The 21,426-nt window shown below is 40.7% G+C and overlaps 1 protein-coding gene across 5 annotated transcripts; it reads right to left on the minus strand.

Moving 5' to 3' along the window:
- Positions 1–615: 615 nt before the first annotated feature.
- scrn2 (secernin 2) lies at positions 616–9,325 on the minus strand. Of its 5 annotated transcripts, XM_038714462.1 has the most exons (9): positions 8,670–9,013; positions 8,325–8,487; positions 7,204–7,385; positions 6,158–6,357; positions 5,147–5,362; positions 4,884–5,049; positions 3,881–4,061; positions 2,231–2,387; positions 616–1,010 (listed from the first exon to the last, which is right to left on the minus strand). In XM_038714462.1, the coding sequence occupies exons 1-8, from the start codon at positions 8,774–8,776 to the stop codon at positions 2,235–2,237; spliced, it is 1,368 nt and encodes a 455-aa protein (XP_038570390.1). In that variant the 5' UTR covers positions 8,777–9,013; the 3' UTR covers positions 616–1,010; positions 2,231–2,234. The 5 variants fall into 5 exon arrangements, with proteins under 5 accessions (XP_038570390.1, XP_038570392.1, XP_038570394.1 ...); XM_038714464.1 differs by lacking the exons at positions 616–1,010; positions 8,670–9,013 and adding an exon at positions 9,173–9,325 and having other exon boundaries at positions 2,235–2,387; XM_038714466.1 differs by lacking the exons at positions 616–1,010; positions 8,670–9,013 and adding an exon at positions 9,176–9,323 and having other exon boundaries at positions 2,235–2,387; positions 8,325–8,489.
- Positions 9,326–21,426: the final 12,101 nt, after the last annotated feature.

The raw sequence follows: 21,426 nt of genomic DNA on the forward strand, positions 1-21,426 counted from the left end.
GTCCAGAGATTTTTTGACAGTGAAGTTACACGCACAACTTCTTAAACTTAAAAGTCACTCATAGATAGTTTATTCTGAATGTTTGTTTGTCTTACAGGATCAGAAACAAATGTCCCTTACTGCTGCTGTCAAATCATCCATGCAGTTGCTTTATCAATATGAAATGTCTATATGGGGCAGCTCCAGGATTTTTCTCTAGTTAAAAGATCACTTCAGTCTTTTCTATTGCTTTCTGATTTAAGGATAAGGTGTTCAAATTTCTCAAATTATAACAGAGCTGCACTTTAGCCTATTAAAGAAATAATGTTCTGTTTCTTTTTACAGTAAAGGGAGGTAGTAGTGACTTTTGTTCATAACATCAAAATAATGTATACTCCACAAAGATTTCTATTCATATCCAACTAAGTCAGATGATGAACATACTGAAAGTAAATTGAAGTATGGAAACAGAAATATTAAGGCTGCACATTGTTGGTAAAATATCACAACATTTTAGACCAAATGCCTCAGTATCAATAATGTGACAGTATTTTACGGTTCTTACGGTTCTTATGTCGGTTTACCCCGCACACACTGCACCACTAGGGTGGCCAGAAAGATTACAACGCACTCGGGACAGATTATGCACATTCTTTATTAGATCTTTCCCTACAGGGAGCCATCAAATGAAACCCCATTCATTTGCAACAATAAACAGAAAGTTAAACAAATGCCATACTCACAGTATTTGTGCAACGTCACACAGCTCTACATAGGCGCCTGTGTAGTCTACATCATTATACTCACTAATGAGGTGCAGTCATTGCTCCCTGGGTGATACAGATGATTAGTATGCATTGATCACAAGTGCAGTTTAGACATTTAGTCTGTGTTAATGATGGAATGGTGTCAGGGATGTGTGTTGCGTGCGTGAGGCGGAGGCCAAACAGACGAGAAACACAGAGTTTTTAATCAGTCCCAGGGCCTTGTCCTGCCACTCTGCGAGTGCTAGAGATGTCCACGTGAGGGCACTGCAACAGAGGACAGGTAGACACAGCACAGGTTAAGAGCTTGTTTAGCTTTGCTGGGAACAGTCACATAGTTTATTATATTGTATCATTACATTACTGTAGGTGTACAGTAATGTAATGATACAATATAATAAACTATAATGTCGACAGGTTCCTATATGTATATAGGTACTTCTGCACTATTTTGTGTCTTAAATTCACTGTTACTTGTGTGATTTTGTTTTTATACATATTGTTTGAGCATTATTGGAGAGAGCCTGAGAATTAAGAATTGTTTTGCGATATTATATATATTCCTTTTTTTAAAATAAAATGCGTCATTATAAATGAAGCATCGTGGTGCTAAAAAGATGCCCCAGCCCACAAATTATGTTCTCCACACAGATAACATGCTTGTCTGGTACAGACCCCAGCAAAAAACACTTTTTATATATTTTTTTCAATTAAAGTGAAAATGCAAAAATTTCCATTCCCAGTAAAATCCCAACTCATGACTTGCACAATCTTTCAAAACAATCGCAATATGATTTTTAAAAATTATATATATATATATATATATATATATATATATATATATATATATATATATTGCATATCATTCATCCCTAAATTGAACTTGAACTTTCAAGTTCACCTTATGACCTTGCTGACAAGATGATTGTTAAAATCGCGTTTAACTAATTTTGCAGATTAGAACTTTAACAAGCTCACACTGCAGGATCATGGACAGGTTTGTTCAGATTTCAGCAGTAAAACTCCTTGTAATTGTTCTCACGGACACAAGATATTTAAATCCTCAGTACCGGCACAATCTGTTCTTTTTTCCCCAGACAATTGCACCCTCTCCATGATTAATCATCATCATATTGGGTTTGAATCAGACGCTATATTATGTACTTTGCTCTGAAGATATGCAGAGATGCTGCCAAGTTAACATAATAATGACTGACTTTCTGACTCCTGCAAAAGCAGAGCTCACCTTTTTCAAGGTGCTTTTTATACCATTTTCTACTGGTTTATGACCTGAACATATACTGACAATGTATTCTGTATTGCTTTTAGAAGTTATTGTCATTGTCATGCATAGTCATCACTATATTATATATAATCATCTCTAAAGGGTTTCTCGGCTCCAAAGATGCAGTTTGAAGTTTCCCCTTAACAACAAAAGCACATTCATGCACGATAAAACACCAATCACAGCTGCTGAAGCCTCCCACCTCCTCACTGGTAGAACTTAATCTCTGTGTCCACGCAATCAAAAAACAAGTCCCCCAGTTCTTCTCCTGGTAACTCTCCTCTTAGCATGGCTGTAATCTCGCTCAGACACTGCGACTCCAGGTCCCTCAGAACCTCATAGACTGCAAACCCCTCGTCCTGACACAGAGAGAAAAAGACAGAGAGATGTCAAAACAACAGCAACACCTGGGTCCAACAGTACTTGCATGTAGAACCTGCTTATTCAGGGCAGTCATTTGATGAAAACCTATACTACTAAAAATATGTAATATACCATGTCCATTTACAAGAATACAGATCTTTGCCTTTTGAAAGTCCAGAGTCTAATTCAACCAGACGTCTGTGGCGGTAGGTGCAGACTTAATGACAGCAGTTGCACACCTGCTGTCACGCACCTCCATTTCCTCTACATGCTAATCTGGGTTTTTATATACTCTAGCTGCTCACCAAAACAACAGGCAATAGTCGTGTCCCAATTACACACACAGGAAATTATGCTTACATGCACCAAAAAACATCGACCAGACTGCGCCTGAGAAGAACCTTACTCTACCTCAGTTATTATATAATAAGCTCAATGCCGGGTCATTATCTGACACTGACTAAACGGCTTCATTGGAAAATGTCACTTTGTTTTGAAGTATTATTGCCTCCCAGGATTCTCATGTTGGCGTTGCACAGTGTAATAATGATTGAAACCCTGCTCTTTGGCTTTGAATGTGTACTCGTAACATGTTTATGTTTAGTCTACCATGTGTCTTGTCTACTAACTGTGAGGTCCTGTTGTGTTTGCTCTGCACTGGGAGTGTCAGTCCTGTGCGGTGCAACTCGCCTATAATTTGTCAGCAACAACTGACCAAGTTCAACTCTGAATAAAAATTATTCTGCTTTGGTTGTATAGTAGTATATTAGCCTAGAATTTGTCTGGAACCTCATTTTTGATTTCCAAGGGGCGCAGACCAAATTGCATCTGGGAGCAATTGGATAGACCAACAACCAATGAAAGCAATGAAATGTGACCACCTAAAAATATATATAATACCATGTACATTTACAAGAATACAGAGCCCACTCTTTGCCTTTTGAGCCCCGAGTCTAATTGAATCAGACATCTGTGACGGGAGGAGCAGACTTAATGACAGTAGATGCACAACTCGTGATCAGTTGGTAAAGTAAACTTTGACCAAATCCTGTCAAAAGTACTGCAAAAACATCTTTCTTATCAACAAAAGCCTAATGTTAGCCTGTAACAAAAAGGTTAATTTAGCTAACAGCTAGCTCACTAGGGTTGGCTATAGCAAGCAAGCTTTTCTCCTGGTTTGTTAAAACATACAGTAGGTACCAAGTAAAATGACTTCAGTTGTTGCAACTGCAGCAATTTAACATTAGCTAGCTAATGACAGCGTTAATGAATAACTGTCGAATTGACTTCAATCCTAATTGTTAACATTGACCGGGTTTCATACCAGGAACCGGTCCAAGTCGGCTGGAAATCTGTCAGAGCAAATAAAACATGAGCTCGCAGATTTGTCTGGTTCCCAGACTAGATGTATATGAAATGAATATGAACTTCCAGCTCTGCCAGGATCTGTACAGGACTATCATTGACCTAGTTGATCATCAATGCCCACCGGGTTGGTCTCCATGGTGTTCAGCGCCACCTGATGGGCCTTGTACAGGTCATGTCTGCGGTCCACCTGGCTCTGAAAGCGAGGCTGCTTCCTGACAGGATCATCTGGGCCGAACTGTGGAGAGACCACTCTCAGCACTGGGGTGGAACAGTCCGAGAAGATAAAAGGCTTGAATATAGACCTTCCGGGGTACGGGTGGGGCGTGTTGGCAGGGAGGGGAACAGGAAAGAGAAAACAGACTCAGAAACTCCCATAACCCAAAGTGAAGACAGAATGCAGGAAAAGCAAAGTGGAGGAGGGAAAGAATGTTAGGATCTCTGCTGCAGTGGTCTAAACACGGTCATTGAGGCACTATGAAACATGTTTTGCAAACTTTTAACATATATATTAAAGTTTCTTAGAAAAACTATGTATTTTAATCCTAATTATAATGTTCTTACGTAAAAACATATAAGTTCTGAGATAGAGTTTATTATCAATTTCCCAGAAGAACTGCCCTGAAAGAACTGAGTATTTATTAATTCTTTATTAATTTATCTTCATGTTCAGCTGACTTGCAGTGCAGTGCTTATGCTAGCTTAGCATTTGGACTTATTGGAAGTATACTATGTAATATACCAATCACTCTCTATTTTCCCAGTAATTAGTACCAACCTGCATGCTGCTTTCTAGCAATTTATAAAACATTACTTGTTATTTTAACCTGTTTTCCCCTGATTTCTGAGAATTTCTAAAACACAGAACTGAAACAAGTAAGATATGAATCAGTGTAAAAACCTTACAAAAGGAGTTTTGTCCTATATTATGGCAGTGTTGCATGAGACTGCATGGGAGAGTTATTTAAAACAGCAAATTTGACAGCTTTCATGTACAGCAGTTGGCTAAAGTGAAGCAGAATACACAAAAAAAGTTTCATATATGAATGTTGTGTTATAATTTGGTTATTTTACTCTCAACTGATCTTCATCTTCCACAGAGATTCTTAGTTTAGTTAGTGAAATACCTGGAGGGGTCTGGGGTGGCGGTGAAGAAGTGGATGCAGGGCAGGCTGGTGTCTCTGGGCAGGACAGACACCATGCTGCCTGTGGTGCAGAAACCTCCAGAGTCCATGCAGATGCCACTGGGCTTGTCCCTCAGAATAGACATCATTACCTCCGCCGTCACTGAGCCTGAGTGCAGAGGAGCAACAGAGTAGATGAGTGTTACAGTGTTCTCAGGGTGATGTCTAAAGCAATTCTGGGAAATGTAGGAGTGGATCCCCCTCACCGTCATGTTTCTGGAGAAGCTCTGTGCCTCCCTTGTAGCGCCGTTTGGCCAGCTCCATCCTGGCAGGTGGGTTCTCGGGGCTGAACACCTGGGAAAAGTTGAACTCTCCTTCACCATCCCACCAGCCCTGAGCCTGGGCCACGCTCCGCAGCTCTCGGTGCTCTGTAGAGACCTCAGTCCCGATAGTCAGCTGGTTGGAGATGTTCTTCACACCCTCTGAAAGGTAAAAGTGGCTGTTAGCATGTGAAGACGCCTCGTCAAAGATTTGCCTATTTAAGAGCAGATGCAAGTTTCCTCCTAACGACAACATATTTGCTGTTTGCTGCTACTGTTATTCTGTATACCGTATACTTATAGGTTTTGGCTGTATATTGTAATTGCATTTTGAAGTTTTTAATATGTTTTTTGGTGCTTTTGTCTACTCTGAAAAGGTGGCACCTATTGTGGCATAGCATTTAATCCCACTACCCATTCACTACAGGAGGGCATTGTATGCCAGTGGAGGTGGGCAGTCAGGGCTTTGCCAGTCATTCTCTCAGTAAGGCCTACAGAACCCTGGGCATTACGGGAGCATGGAGAAGAAGGAGCCATTAACAACAATGTAGAGGTGGCAGAGAGAGCATCCAGATGGCTCTGGCTAAAAAGGGGTGACAAGTGGGGCCAGTAGAATGCCACTCGGGCACAAGTCGAGGTCTGATCAACCAGCAGATCTGCTAGATATTGCATTGATCTCATTATCTATAATTAACCTAAATCTCTTCACAAATTGCAAGAGACACACACACACACACAAAAACACACACACACAAGGTGCCAGTTGTTGATGCTTCATTCAGAAGGTTGGTGAATGTCAACAGTCATGTCATGTACTGACCAACAGCAGCTTTGTAAATACAGTTCTGATCATCTCTCAGGAGAATATGCATGTATTACCAGTTCAGCACCCACCAAGCCAAATTAATTGTCTAGACTATGCATTTACCCTCAAATTGTTTAACCGTCCATCCTTACCTGTAAACTTCTGTGCCACCCACAGCCTTCCAGCAGTTTCAAGGACCCAGGCCTCGTTACGGTCCACCAGAAGGAAGGTGTTGTGGTAGCTGAAGGGCTCAGGATCCTCCCTGCACTGCCCCCCCTGGCCATGCTGCTCCAGGAGGCCGGTGATCACTGTCAGTGCTGCCCAGGCACTATCCCCACGCTCCAACCCCAGTCTGATGATCAAAAGTCATTACTTCCAAGTGTAAAGTCTGCATTTCCTCAAGGAATCAGTTATGTAGTTATAAACGTTTAATAAATGGTAACAACTCTTTCACTTTAATGTATTTATCTACTTTTATCTAATTATTTATTTACTGTATTGTTACTGTCTTAGTTACTTTAATCAGTTAGTCTTTTTAACTAACTGTAAAGACCAGCTGAGTTCTTTGGCGTTGTTTATACGCTCCTCTGCCACGTGTTTTGGAGGAAATGCTATTGTAAATGCTACGCTTTAACGGTACTTACTACACTTGTCATAACATGCTTGTGTGAATCTACACACCCCTCTGATCAAAGCCTAAGAGGATTAAGTTAATACTGCTACTGAATAAACAATCTCCACACTATATGTAATAGAATAGAATAGAAAAACTTTATTAATCCCTAATGAGGAAATTCAATTGCCACCAGCGTACATCACACAACATACAGTATAAACAGAAAGGACAACCAGTCTGTACAAACAATGCACCCATTTAAAGTCTTTAGAACCCTGATTAGAGCTGACTGGTTTTTAAAAATGTGACCAGCAGAAAAAAATCTGAAATACTCATTATGAAAGACCTTCTGAGCCGTTCAGCAGAACACCGAGGCATCTTAAGCCACTAAAGGAACTACTAAGTGTCTAAAGGACACTGTGGAGTTAGTGGTCTACAAGATCCATGATAATCTTCACAATAACGCTGCAGTCAATAGTTACTCCTATCAGCTCTAAAGATTATTTTTTTCTTTATTGCTAAAAGTTTATTATCCAGTACAGTTTAACAGGACTACGGTATCAAAAGGTTTTCAGTGCTCACCGGACAAGGTCCATGCCCAGCAGAGCCTCTCCGGGAGCGACAGGCTCTCGAGTCCAGACAGCCTCGTTCCCAATACAGACTCCCTGGTCATTGGCTCCCATTTCGGCCCCCCACATCCAGGCAGGCTTGCTCAGGATGACGGCGTGCGTCTGCTCCACCTGAGGGATCTGGATATATGTGCACTGCAGACAGAAATTGCATTAATCGGCAGGATATATGAAGCTGAACACTCACCTGTCAGTTCAAAGGTGAAAGTGTATTTTTTTTCCCCCAAATCAGTGAAACTCAAAGGGCAATATGACAATCTTGAATGAATACTGCACATTTTTGTATATGTGGCAGCTGTTTGTAAGTTGAACATCTGGCTTTGGTGTTGAGGAAAAAAATTACTTAGAACAAGCTGACGCCGGTTTTCAAAAGGGACAATTTCTCGTGTAAAAAGTAGTTCTAATGAAACCTGTTTACAGGAAGGACTGGGTGTTACCCTACAAACATAATATCATTCACCTCCACTGTATTTTTGGTAGAGGCAGAAGTTTGAAGAGACAGATATGTCAAAACCTGGACAGAAAAAACAACTACATAACACTAGGGACAGTAACTCTGAAGAAACCTGATTAGTGTCATTGTGTTCCAAGATTAAAGTTCAAGTTGTCTTTTTAACTCAACAGCAAAGCCAAAAGATGAACTCTGTAGACATATGTAAAAAACAGAACAACTTTAACACATCTGGTTAGAGCATTTTTCTTAAGCCATTGCTCCAACCTGTCAGTATTTCTTAACACAAATGAAAAGTGAAAATGAGAAAGGAAAAAAAGAGGAATAAATAACCTTCACTTCCTTTCCATTAAACATTAACACCAAAGACTGCTTCATGTAAATAGTGAACCATTCTGTTTTAAAGTACTTTCTCAAATGGGGTTAATGTGAATAGTAATGCATGAATAGGCCTACTATGAGCTAATATATAATTTAATATAATTTCTGCAATGCACCAGACCGTGGAAGTATGCAGTGTATCAGTAGGCTTGTGTCTTTCAGTGATGCATGGTGCCTGTTGTCAGTCAGCTGTACCAGCAGCAGTGGTTGTGTGGGACTGTAGTAGTCCAGGCCTGCTTTACCTCCAGCATGGAGCCTGGAGGATGGGATGCTGCAGGGTAGAGGGCCACCTCTTGCACCTCATCCCGGGGACGGTCTGAGTTCTTCCCAAAAATCACATGGTCATCGCGAGAGCCAGGGGGCAACGAAACAAAACAATCACATGACATGGGAGCCTCTGCCATCCTGCAACAAAGAGCAACACATGCCCGTCAATTTAGGCTGGCTCTTGGGGAGGAATTAAAAGTGATGAGGTGTAAATTAAGCGATCTTCTAACCATGCAACTACCTCATGTTAACAATCTGACTTCAAACTAATCGTAAGAGTCGTACAATGCGTTTGACACCCATCACAAGCGAGCCTACACCTTGCCGACCATAATGTGCATGACGGTGTCAAGAGTCTCCTTCCTTTCCCCACCCAGGTTTTTTTTTGTTGTTGCAGAAAGCGAGATTCAGCCGGTGCACTGCCCATCCCTTTCACACAGGGATTAGTCTGAGGCAGTCTTGTGCAGAGCACTTTATTGACGGTAATCTTCACAAATCCGACCGCCACGTTGCTCTATTATCGCTCTCTTCTCGCATTTGCGGCCATGAATCGCTTTCAATCCGGAAATTATGTCGTCAAATAGTACACTGATTGCAGAAGTAGCCTGTGCCAGTATCCGGAGCTCGGTTTGTGATCAGTGTTTATCAGAAAGATGAGGCCCGGCTGAGCACAGTCACTCCCCGTCTCTTTCCGGGGCAGCGACGCGCCTGTCGCTTCGTGTCATTCCGCCTTTTTCGCGAGGTTGAGTAAAAGATTGAACTTCGGCGCTAACAGTCTGTAAACTACACCTAGTCTGCGAATTCTGCAGTAGAAAATGTTTACCTTTTTTTTTTTTTTTCAATGGCGAGAGCGGCCGGTCGGCTGGGTGAAGGCAGGTTGTAGATACCGAGTCACGTGACCGAGAAATCCAAAGGTATGTACTTAAAGGTCTCGTCTCGTCTGGCCACAAGCACAGCTCACTGTCTCACACAGCAGTCCACACCTGTGAAAAACTGCACAGCAGGCCTGAATAATGATGTAGCTCTGTATCACGAGTCTGCCACTCTTCGCCTGTTTGTCAGGGCTCTAACCCGCAGTACTGCTTATAATGCTGCATCACAGCGTCCACTGATACGAGCTGAAAGTTTTTATACTCAGAAGTTAACAATAAATAAAGCCTTTGTGCTTTTGCTTTATGTCTCTATATTCAAATAAAGAATGTATAAAACTGTAATTAAATGCAAAGTATTTGTTTCACCGTGGCTGCTGATTATCGGCTTCACTTGAACTCATGAGTTCATGTCTGTGTGACTCAAAATGATGAGCTGGACAAATGTCTTACCTTGCATTCACTAAAGTAAACAAGTTAACATTTTCATAATCAACACTGCTAACTGCCTGACTTGAATGGGCACTCCGTGGATTTTCCTACAGTGTCTTTTAGCTCTGGAGGGAACTTCCCAAATTTTGAAAATAAAAACCTGATGATGTCATCAGGGTTATGAAAATATGCAGTGGCAACCTGGCTGTCTGACAGGCAGGGGCAACAATTTACAAAAAAGGGCAACAACTGCATGCACTGGCACTCAGAGGGCAATTCAATGCATTATCTCCCCTGGAAGGACTCTCCAGAGCAGTGCTTCCCAACCTATACTATTTTGTCAGATGCACCAAAACAGCCTTATTAGATGCATTTATCATACCCCTTTGATAAATGGGATGGCTTTATGGTATTTTTTAGTAGTTTAAGCCAAGTTTGCATTAGTACATTTGCGTTTGGAGGGACAGGAAAAGGTTGTTTCAGCCACTAACAGTAGCTTCACTTCTAGCTTTTTGTTGTCTGTTTTCCTAGCTAGTCTATATCAACTTACAGTTGATGGAAAACTGAGGCATATCTTGCGCAGACTACCAGAGTTGGTAAGTTATTCTCACAGTAATTATAAAGACCAGCATCACACAAACTTAGTTGTTTCTTGATTTTTCTCCTAAACACAAATGTGGATTTATCATATGTTCTATTTTTTCATATTAGCTGAGCATCACAATTTTTCCATGAACCCCCTGTAACTACAGCAGTACCTGAGAATCACTGCTTTAGAGGGCACTACATCCCATTTTCGTGCACATTGGGCCACCATAGAAGGCAATTAATCATATTTTGCCTACTTTGTTACGGCAGAGTTAGTGAACCCATGAGCAAGACACAGAAAGACAGGAGCGTTCTTAACAAGGCGATTTATTTACAACCTTAAAGAGTGTATGATTTGAAGTGGGGAGATCCTGACAGGTAAAGCCAGGAGCGGTGTGCGCCAGAGCTGAGTCCAGAGAACTAGCAACACCAAGCAGGATCCATTACTGAGAGGCAAAACCAACAGGGAGCTGAGCAGTTAGAACTGCAGTAAAAGCAAAAACACAATTCAGAGATATTCAAAAGAGGTACAAATACTAAACCTAGTCAGAGACTGGAACTGTAGCCTGACTCAGCATGAGTTACAATCTGGCAAAGTGAGTGAGACAGGGCTGAGTGGGAATGGGAGGCAGCTGGTAAGGCTCATCACAGGTCCGACATACCTGACTCCGCCGGGTAATCACGCACACTGAGGCACAGAGACTATTCAGAGGTGAGGCCACGACACTTGCTGTGTTTTATTTGGACGTGGGGCATGGAGCACCAGGAGGACGATTGACAACCGCGCCTGATTTTGGAACAATTGAAACATAAAGCTGGAATGATTTCCACATCATGTCATCAGTTGCTTGACTGAACCGAGAACAATTGAGCAGAATGGCTCAGTATTTACTGCTTCAAAAAACACATTCTGTCCAAACAAACTTTACTACATGTCAGCAATTAATGAAACTTTCACCCAACTGTTTGGTAGGTCTGCTAGTTTGCAGCAGGGAAACTCTGCATAAATGTTTCTTTTGCAGCCAGAAGAGTTTTCTCATTTCTGAGGTCTCACAGTTTTTGGCTCTGTGAAAACGACACTAACACTACTGCTTTTAACCAGTACTCTGCATCACATGTCGGCTAATCAGTGTCATTAAAGTTGTAGTAAGTAAATTCCCTTTAAAATTTAAAGGGTCGAATCACCTGAATTTTGAGAAAACAAATTTTCTAGCTTACCTCCGGTGACAACTGCAAATGCTAATGTTGCTCTCTGTCTTCTGGTTGTGTAAATAGGCAACTGTGTGCTAACAAGTTTGTCATATCAACTGGATAAGCCGATATATCGACATATCAAATTTGTGTTTGCTGCCCAAAAGTAGTCTTCTAGGAACAGCTAGCCAAAGCTGATGTGTCGTGTGATAGACGTCACACCCCCTCCCAAACAGAAATAAGCTAACATGAACATGATGTCAGGCTGATTATTAGGCAATGTTTTTAAAGTTGTAAAACAGAATTCCTTTCACTCCCATTGTATTGGGGCGGAGGCAGAAAGCTGCATGGCGGGTTATAAATCAAATGTTCTGAGTCAACCAACTCTCTAAACTGAAAGATCTCTGTTCACAATAATTCCATCAATTGAACAGCAAATTGACAACATGGAGTCAAACTACTAACGTCATTTGTACTAACAATAGATTGTCACGTATGTGGTTGCTGTAAGTTCCAACTCTTATAATGTAAACCTGCCCAACTGCTTTGCAATGGCTGACACAACATTCAAGTGTGTCATTGCCGTGTTTAAACCAGACTGCAGTCGTGTAAATAACTGCTGCTCATCAACATGCATGTCAGTAGGCTCCATTCTTAAAACTGACTCATGTTGCGTCTGTCAAGTGTTGGTGATGCAATCAGTTTAATGGCACTAGACTAATATAGTTCACACGCACACTTGAGGGAACAAGGAATCAAGGAGCACCAACCTAGCTGCTCCGAATGTTCAAGTAATGGTTGTGTTTTGAGATTGAGCACCTGGACCGTATTGGTGTTCAGCTATGGCCAGATTTGTAGGAGGTGTTGAGCTATTTTTTGAAGCAGCTTGGTGGTGAGTGGTGTTCACTCGTGGCTCACTAGGAACGCTGAAGGCAACAGGACTGAATTCTTGAGAAATTTGTTGAGACAACCTGTTACCTGAACAGCACTCGGCTACTTCCACACCCTCTCCGGCCTTTCATCTCCTGGAGCGTGCTGACATGCATCGCACATCCTGTCTGCCCTTCCACACAAACAGTAAAAACACCATGAGAAGTAAACACCCACCTGAGCCAAAGGCAGACACACCCAAATGAGATCGCGCACATAGTACGCACACACACAAACACACACGCTCGGGCACAGAAACAAGCACAGACACAGTGAAACTAATCAGACGAAAAACAAACCTTGTAAATACACCAATACATCAAATCATGTTGACAACAACCAGTTGTGTTGAAGGATGAAGTGCTGAAAAATGATTTAGAACTCATATTCAATTAAGTAAAGCCAAAAACTAAAGTTGTTAGCCTTTGCTTGTCCTGTTAAAACATTATTTTTTTAATATTTAACATCAGTTCCAGTGTGGAGAAATGGCTATACCTAAGAATCAATTTAGTGTACAAAATTATCTCTGTCTGTGTCTGTCCTTCCTCAAGTGGGTGCAAACACGATGGTGTAAACCACACAAGTTTAAAGATGTGATCAACTTATCAACACTGTGTCTCAAGACTGCGATATATTTTCAGTTGCTTGGACAAGAGATCTGCCATTCTGCTCGCTCAGTGAATTCATATCGACGCGCACTTACACACACAGTGCTACGCCGAAGACCTCTCCTAGAGCCACGCAGGCACTGAGGCCCAGTTTGTAAGCCCTGCCATGTGAAGCAGGGGGCCGGTTGGAGGAAGATGAGGGGTGTTAGGGGACGGAAACAGCTGGTGAAAAGCCCAGAGGATATTAATCTGAGGGGGGAGACAGGATGGCAGGAGAGGCCGCCTAATAAAGCATGGTATTACTGTTGCAAATGAAGGTGTGTGTGTCTATCTGTCTGTCTTCCTGGAGGATTACTGGTGAGCAAGGAAATAAATGTTGGGTGTCTGTGTCCATCTGGCTACTAACCACCTTTATACGCTCGAAATTCTCACATCTTTTTACAAATCTGAGGGCATTTTTTGGGTGTGCTCTGTTTAAAGCTGTTAGGAAATCTGTGATCATCTCCAATTCATCCGATAAATCCAGCAAGGCACATTTCAGGTTTTACAACCCTTGACACACACAAAAAAAGGGGTTTTGAAAATTAGATAAAATAAAGCAATCCAAATTTTCTCTGAGCAATTAAAGTTCCGGTTAAAAAGGCAGAGGTGGGAGATGGGAGGGGAAGCTGGGCGGCATCAGTCTCACAGACAGTAATGACGGCGCCACTGCTGTTTAACAATCAAAGATGGGAGGCGGGGGCTCACAAGGAAGTCTCTCCTCGAAAAATACAGGTGTTTGGTACAATCAAAGCGCAGCTTGCAGAAATGACTGGGTTTGAAGTTGAAAGGGGAGGCAGGAGGGGGGGGGGGGCGTTGTGGTGAGTGAGTGCCTGTGTGAGAAAAAAAAAAAAGTGACTCAGAAGACAACTGTGGGCCGGTCTCTCTTCTGGGATTTTGAATAATTAACAAGGATAAGGAAGTTGACTACTAGGTGCTTACTGTTTACTTTGTGTGGATTTTTTTCTACCTCTGGAGGGGAAGTGAGGCTTTAGCTGGCCTAGCTCTCTGGAGGCCTGGCGTGTTGGCAGGAAGATTTGTCTGGGACACCGGTGTGGTTCCCGTGGGACTAGAGGTAAGTCAAACCAGCCAGAGGCCAGTGAATCCGAATCAGAACCAACTTTGTATGGTGAACTTCTTGTATACAAAACAAGTCCTGTATTGAAAACCCCAAGTTGTACACACATAAATACAATCACTTAAAAACAGTGAGCTCGAGAATTCAGACTGATGTCTCACGTAAACAATTTTGACCTTCCATGGAACAAAAGCAAAAGCTCCAAAAACTTGTTCCTGACTAATTACTGTAATTAAAAATACAATAGATACTAACAAGCATTTACAGTGTGTGTTTAGGGTGTGTAGTACATAGAAAAATAGTTCCAGCAACTATTCCCGTAAAGTAATTAAATTTAAATATTTAGTTTTACATTAACATTTGATTATTAGTTTTCTTGCTGAAAGCCTGATACCGCTCTCTCATCTGTATGTTATCTAAACTACCAAAAGCTGGTTAACTTATGGGCCTTTCAGACAGACAGCGACGACCGCGCTGCTGTGCTGTGAAACCCATTATTTTCAATGGCTTGCGCCGCGCCATGGCGGTTTGTTGCTGCGTCGAGCAAAGCGCAGCACAGCGCACTGCTTGGCGACCTCAAACTTAACCAAGCGGTTTTCTCTTCCTATCTCAGAGGCCCATTAGACCAATAATTGTCATTTTTCACATCACTTTTTGCTGCCTTTGGTCGGAGCCAGGCTTGCTGCTCCCCTCTGTTTCCAGGCTGTTTCCAGGCTTCATGCTAAGCTAAGCTAACTGGGAGCGGTTTATTACATCATATTTAGCGTACAGACATGAGACTGGTATCAATCTTATCTAACTCTCAGCAGAAAAGTGAATAACTGTAATTCCCAAAATGTTGAATTATTTATTTTAACGAATGACTGTAAATGTTAATTGATAACCTTGGAAACAGTAGTTTGGCAAAAAATAATAATATTTGTTTGGTTGTCATCACTCTGGTCCTGTGATGCTTTGTCTCAGTTGCACACACACATTTTTGCAAAATGTCAGAAATACTGTATTCACAGACATAGTGCAACTCACAATTAAAATAAAGGAGTTGCTTACAGCAAGAAAAAACAAACAAGTTTGTGGTAGATCAACGACTCTTGCAGAAGTAGTTCACAAAACCCTAAAATAAAGTCATAAATGAATTCTTGGTCAAAAAAATGAAGTTGTTGAACTTTAATTTGGCAGTATGTCCTAAATTTGCAATTTGATAAACATCTGTAGGCACACGCACTGTATAAGTAGAGGTAGTAGTTTGAGTACAAAACTGTGTAGAGAATTCATTTATTTATACTGAGTGGCAAACCAGACCGTTGACATCAACACAATGTGTATGCTTTCTATTGTGAGATTAGTAAGACGTAACCTGTAGGTGGATGGGTTTGGTCTGATGACGACAACAGCATTAACACGTAAAGGTAAAAGGAGCAGTCATGTGGATAGATGTTACTTCACCACACTGACATTAATTTTGCTGGACTGATGACAAGTGTAAATGTCAGTACTTCAAGAAAAGCCTCCTTGCAAGAGTGTTTAAAGAACCACAAACATTTTCATATACACACAGCATAAACTCTTATACAAAAAAAACATGTCAGCGGTGACAGACATAAAAACTGTCAAACAAGCTATCTAAACACATTTAAATCATTAGGAGAATTTGTAAGCCCCTACATCAGTTGCACTGTAATTAAATGTTATTAAGCAGTCTCTTTCTGATTGTGCTGCATTGTATTCATGAGGAAATATGCTTGACTATTTAAAGACATCGGTAAACAACATTTAGACGTGGTGTGTGGTCTTCAGTTCAGTGGCCTGATCTCCTCTGTACAAGTACATCATACCGAAATACATAATATAAACTTTCAGTTTTTGTCTGCAACCCATTTGTCAATTTGTATTTTAAAATGTTCTTTGTGTGAATTTCCTTGCAGTTATTAAAGAATGCTCTTTGATGTGCTAAAATCTGAGCAGAGGTCTGGCACCGTTTCTGGTCAAGTAATGAGCTCATGGAAACGACATTTCCTGCTTAGCGTGATCACTCTTCCTGGCTTGAAGGTTTGTATTAATCTGTCACTGCTGAATCAAGACCATGTCAATATTTGCTGATCGCCCTGTGGTTCCATTATATGACCGTCATGTAATCAGTTCAGACTCAGCATTTATAAAGTGCTGCTTCAGAGAAAGAGGAGCAGAGGGGGTAGGAAGTCACTTCCCGCCGGCCTGTCTGTGGTCTGTGTTTGTCAGTTGATTTGAAGCTGCTCCACCAACGTGCTGTGACAGGAAAGGAATTAACTCCGCAAGGAGACAAAATAAAAAAAGCCCTCAAAGGGGGATGATGTTAAAAACTATTAAATGTTTGATGCACATTCAAAGCCACTGCAGTCTGTTTAACTCTGACATATTACAAGGCTCACAAGCTGGGGGAAATTCAACATTTGGCACAAACCATAAACCTTTTGTAGCAGTTCAGTCATATTAAGCACAGAGGCACATCGGCCTAGTGTTTCCCTAAATGGTTCAGATCATTTAAGAAGCAGAACTGGTGTCTGTTTTCTGCAAAGTCTCCAGATGGGTGTATTGTGTCTGTGTTTTGGCCTGACCAAACCACCTCTCAGGAGTGTCCGCAATCAAAGGATTTCCAGGTCTCAACTATCTGATTCACAGGCTGCAGTCACTACACTGACCAGGTTACTGCACCAAATGTGTACAGTTGATCTTGATTTGGTATATCACCATACCTATAACAAAGTGTGACAAAGACATTGCGATGATGTACCAAATCTTTTAAAGTTTGTCTTATATTTATGTTAGGTATTAATAGATAAGTAGTTAAAAAAGGGGTAAAATGGTTATGAATGTGTCATTAATTTCATAGACCAAATATCATCTCCTCATGTTGACTAGGAATAAGAAAAAACTAAAGTTGAATTTATTTAACTGGAATAAGCTAGTATGTGGACTTTATCAACCTGCTGTTTTAAAGGTCAATAACTTGCAACTATGATTTTCAAGTATTTATGATATTTATCTAGATGCGCATCCTGATAAAATAAAAGACTGCCGTTGAGAGGTTAAATTTGCCACAGATACAGAGCTGATCTTCCCCCATACATCATGATCACAGAAGTGCTTTTGGTTAAAGACCCCACTGTCGTATTGTTGACAGCGGTGGAAAAATCAGTTCATTTACTTCAGTAAATGTATACCACACTATAAAAAGATTCCATTACAGTGTAGCCTACTTAAAAGTTACTTAAAAGATACTTAAAGTTACTTTAAAAATACTTAAAAGTATCACATGAAAGTATCAAAAGTAAAAGCACTCATAATGCAGTATGACCCCTGTCAGTTTAAATACCTCAAAACTGTACTTAATAATAGTACGTGAGTACCCCTGAATGTTGATATCAGACTTTATATAAAAAATGCAGTTGTCTTTTGACTTAGTACAGAATCACACATCTCTCTGCACTGTACTTAGTAGGCTTATTTCTAATCTCATTTTGCCCTTTTTAACATAAAACAGTAACCTAAAATTGGAAACTCTTTTGTTCGGGGCTTGCAGGTCCCATTGATCCCCGGGACAGTCTGTCAGAGCTGCTAAAGCCCATCTCTTACAGACTGTCCCATTGATCCCCGTGTTACCCCAATGCGAGCCGTTTCCTCATCTGCAGCCGAGGAGGGCGCATCTTCAAAGGGGGAGACTACACACCAGCAGGGGGCGGAGCCTGGAGGAGCTCAAGACGCACAGCCTATCATAAAGTTTGTCACTCCTGAGAATGCTGCCTACCTGTGCGCCAAAACGCCGATATTGCTTCACCTGGACCGTCTGCGATGGAGACAATCAGATGAAATATGATGAGGATATTATTTTTCTGTGCACTGTTTTCGACGAAAGGAAGCAGCAGCAGAGCTGAACTGAGACAACGTCTCTCTCGCCACGGTGAATTTATTCCAAGAAGAAAATAACAACAGCAGCAGCTCCAAGGGCAAATAGGTAACACGGGAATTTTAATTTGCTATCACTGCGACCAACTGTACGTGTTACTGTAGGGCCCTATCTGTTTATATTAACTGAATTGTAAAAGAACTGATCTTCATGAACATAACCAAATAATTACTAATTTGGGACATACTGCCAAATTAAATTAATTTAATGTCCTCTACAGGGGACTATAAGTTCATGTATGTGGATATCAAAGTAAAGATAAAGTCTCAGTAAGCAGAACCTTTAGTACAACACATGCACTAAAACTCATTTAACTTGGATACAGAAATTAAAAATACATAATTCTCCCACAAGAGATGATGATAGCTGCAATTAAACCTAAAAATTGTATTTTTTTTTTTAAAGTTTAAGTTTAAATTATTGTCCTGTTACTGTACTATTTTATAGAATGTAGTAAAAGCATTCATATGATTAAGATAGTTAAATATTGGCCTGGGTAAAATATGAATATATACGGAATATAAGAATATAAAGTCCAGGTTTTCAGGTCTAAGAACATCAAAGTGTGGATTATGTTTAAGGGACAATTTTCATCAGCAGAAATTCAAGAGGCTGACCTGTAGGTGTGGAGGGTCAGTTTCAGTGGGATGTAGCCTAGTGTATCATTTACTCATTTAAACAGTTAAGAAATTATGGGCAATCACACCTGTGTAATTCCTACGGGAAAGGAATCAAATTTGTACATTAATGCTGTTGGGAAAATTTGGTGCCGCTCATTGTTGCCACTGATTTTAAATTCTGATCTAATATAATTATTGCTCCTGGTTTTGCTGGTTTTGCTGGGATGTGATAATATGCACTAATATATGTGAGTTTTTATTGAATCTCTTTGTATAGTAAGGATTTTATGCAAAAATGCATAAATGCAACTTTGAGTTATTATCAGTAATTTCAAAATGCAATATTTCAAATGCAAGTCTGAATAAGATATATATGCAGTGGTGGAAGCGTATTTAAATAATTTACATTTCATTTAACAGTAGCAATACCACACAATAAAATATAAGTCATCCATTCCACTTAAGTAAAAGCCCAGAGGTATTAGAAACAAAATGTCCGTCAAATATCAAAAAAAACAAAGGTGAAGCTAATTTTAACTGTGTCATATACTGCTGTGTAGTCTAATCTAAAACAATGCATAATTTTCTACAAACTTTTAAACGCTAATCTAAAAAATAACTATTGTTGAATAAAAGTAAAAGGTACTACAGTATATATATTACATAAAGTAGCATTAAATGGAAATACTCAAAGTGGTACTTCATTGTAAGTTCAGCACATTCTTAGTAACTTTCCACCACTGTATTTTGACAAATTTGATAGTAAGTCATATTAAATTTTTCATGCAACCCATGGAAACAGATGTCACATTTTGTACGTCATTTTAAACAAAATCCTGTCTGTGTGTTTCAAATTTAATCTCTGTGCCCAATAAAGTAAATACTGAAACAACATAAAAAAGTAAAGTACATAAAACTGCAGTCTGTTTTTGAGACTTTTATTTAAAAATCAAACTTGATATAAAATATGCACGCGCTTAGTTTACACTGGCTGATAAAAGCAGCTCTGATGAAAGGATAAAAAACTGTTAAAATCTACTGTCATTAGAACTGTTGCATATATTGTCATAAACTATACAGCAGAGAATGTATTTCACAAACATGTGTATAAATCAGTGTCACACAAACACTCCTAAATCACTGAGGATGTAAAGCTGTCATCCATATCCAAACCATCTCTGTACTTCATACAGTTAAAGTGCAGAGGAGCCGATTAGCCGAGATAAGCCTTCCATTTCTAGCGCTGTATGTCACTAACGTAATCCTTCACTCAGATGAGCAAATGACATTTACGTAGTTTACAATCAGCAGAAAATCAGTTTTCGCACTCACCAGATTTTTAACAGGTTTGGGGTCTGACTTTGGTCATTACAGCAGTTCTTTGTGTTTATTTTAGCATGTTAAAAAAACTTTTTCCCATTTTCCCACACTTTATTTTAACAGAAAAATGTTTGAAGCTCATCGCATCACTCCTCCGACAACTGACCTGACCCCTGCCAAATTTAGTTCCATTGCACCCATCTTGTCCTCCAAGCAGCTTAAAACAAACTACTTGTAAATGCCGTCTGACCCAAACCGGTTTGTTTGTGTTATTCTATGTCTGAGATGAGATAGGATGGGAGACTTGTGGTGGATAGAATTAGGATTAAACTGGGCCTATAAATTATTCTGGAATGGACTTCAAAAAGTGTACACTAGCAGTTTAGCAGGTTAGCGTCTGAAAAAGGGACATCTTATGCTGGAAAAGCCTAATAATTGTCTTTTCATAAAATACACATTGATTTTGTAGTGGTTTCAAAAGTTGGCTCCCTCTCGGTGCCTCTTCCCAATGGCAGGCATGTAAACTGGGGCTGTGCTGGGTCTTGGTCGGGCAGGTTTTATGACCAGAGCTCTGTACCATCCTCCTCCTCCCAGGCTGCCGTCCCCCCCGGGGGGCCCCTCTATGCCAGCTGTTTCCCTTAGGAGCTCATAGCGCTCCCAGCATTTTGGCGAATGGAGGGCGATGCTGCTGTCTTCGTTTGTTTACGGTTATGTCAGTAAGAGCAGAGTTGGGGGGACCATTCAGCCGTGAGTCTGAGTCGCATTCCCAAAAAATTACAGAGCAGCTCTGGCTTCAGGCCGACATGAAATAAATCAGTTTGACCTTTAACACTAAACCTTTCATTAGGGGAATTCCAAACTAATTGCTTTACGATTTTATTGTGACTAAAAAGCATCTCTGACTGAACCTTTGAGAAGGACGTGTAATCCTCTTGGTCTGGCCGTATTGACTTAACAAATTGAGATCTGCTGAGGGGATCCTTCACTGTCATTCAGAGTGACACCACCTGTGTGCTGAACCATGTGCACACTCCGCCTGCCTCTAATGGATCTACACATCAGAAAGGATGTATGTCTTCCACTGGAGCTTGACCTCCTATTTCTGGGTGACTTTGTGCTTTTTGCTGTGTCTGATATGATATCACAACAAGTGATCTCAAGACTAAGATACCAACCTCTAAAGCTTTTAGAATACTTTACTGTTTCCTGCTGTAAAGATAATTGTAGATGTTCCAGGATGGGGGTGTGGTGGAAGTCAACAAAATTGTTTGGGGCTAGGACACGTTTGGAGCCAAGCACGAGTCTCGCAGGCTCGTAGATTCTTGTCCTAAATTTCTTTACTTTAACAAGCTTCGTGTCACCTTTGGAAATCAGAGCCCCTCCTCCTGCTGACTGACACTGCTGAGGTACATAGTTGAGCGTGTTAGGGGCCAGGATGCTGTTTCAGAGCGCGTGCCCA

This window comes from Micropterus salmoides, unplaced genomic scaffold (assembly GCF_014851395.1).
Source record: "Micropterus salmoides isolate LMB-PRFRI ecotype aquatic unplaced genomic scaffold, ASM1485139v1 Ms_hic_scaffold_12, whole genome shotgun sequence".
Lineage (NCBI taxonomy): Eukaryota > Metazoa > Chordata > Actinopteri > Centrarchiformes > Centrarchidae > Micropterus > Micropterus salmoides.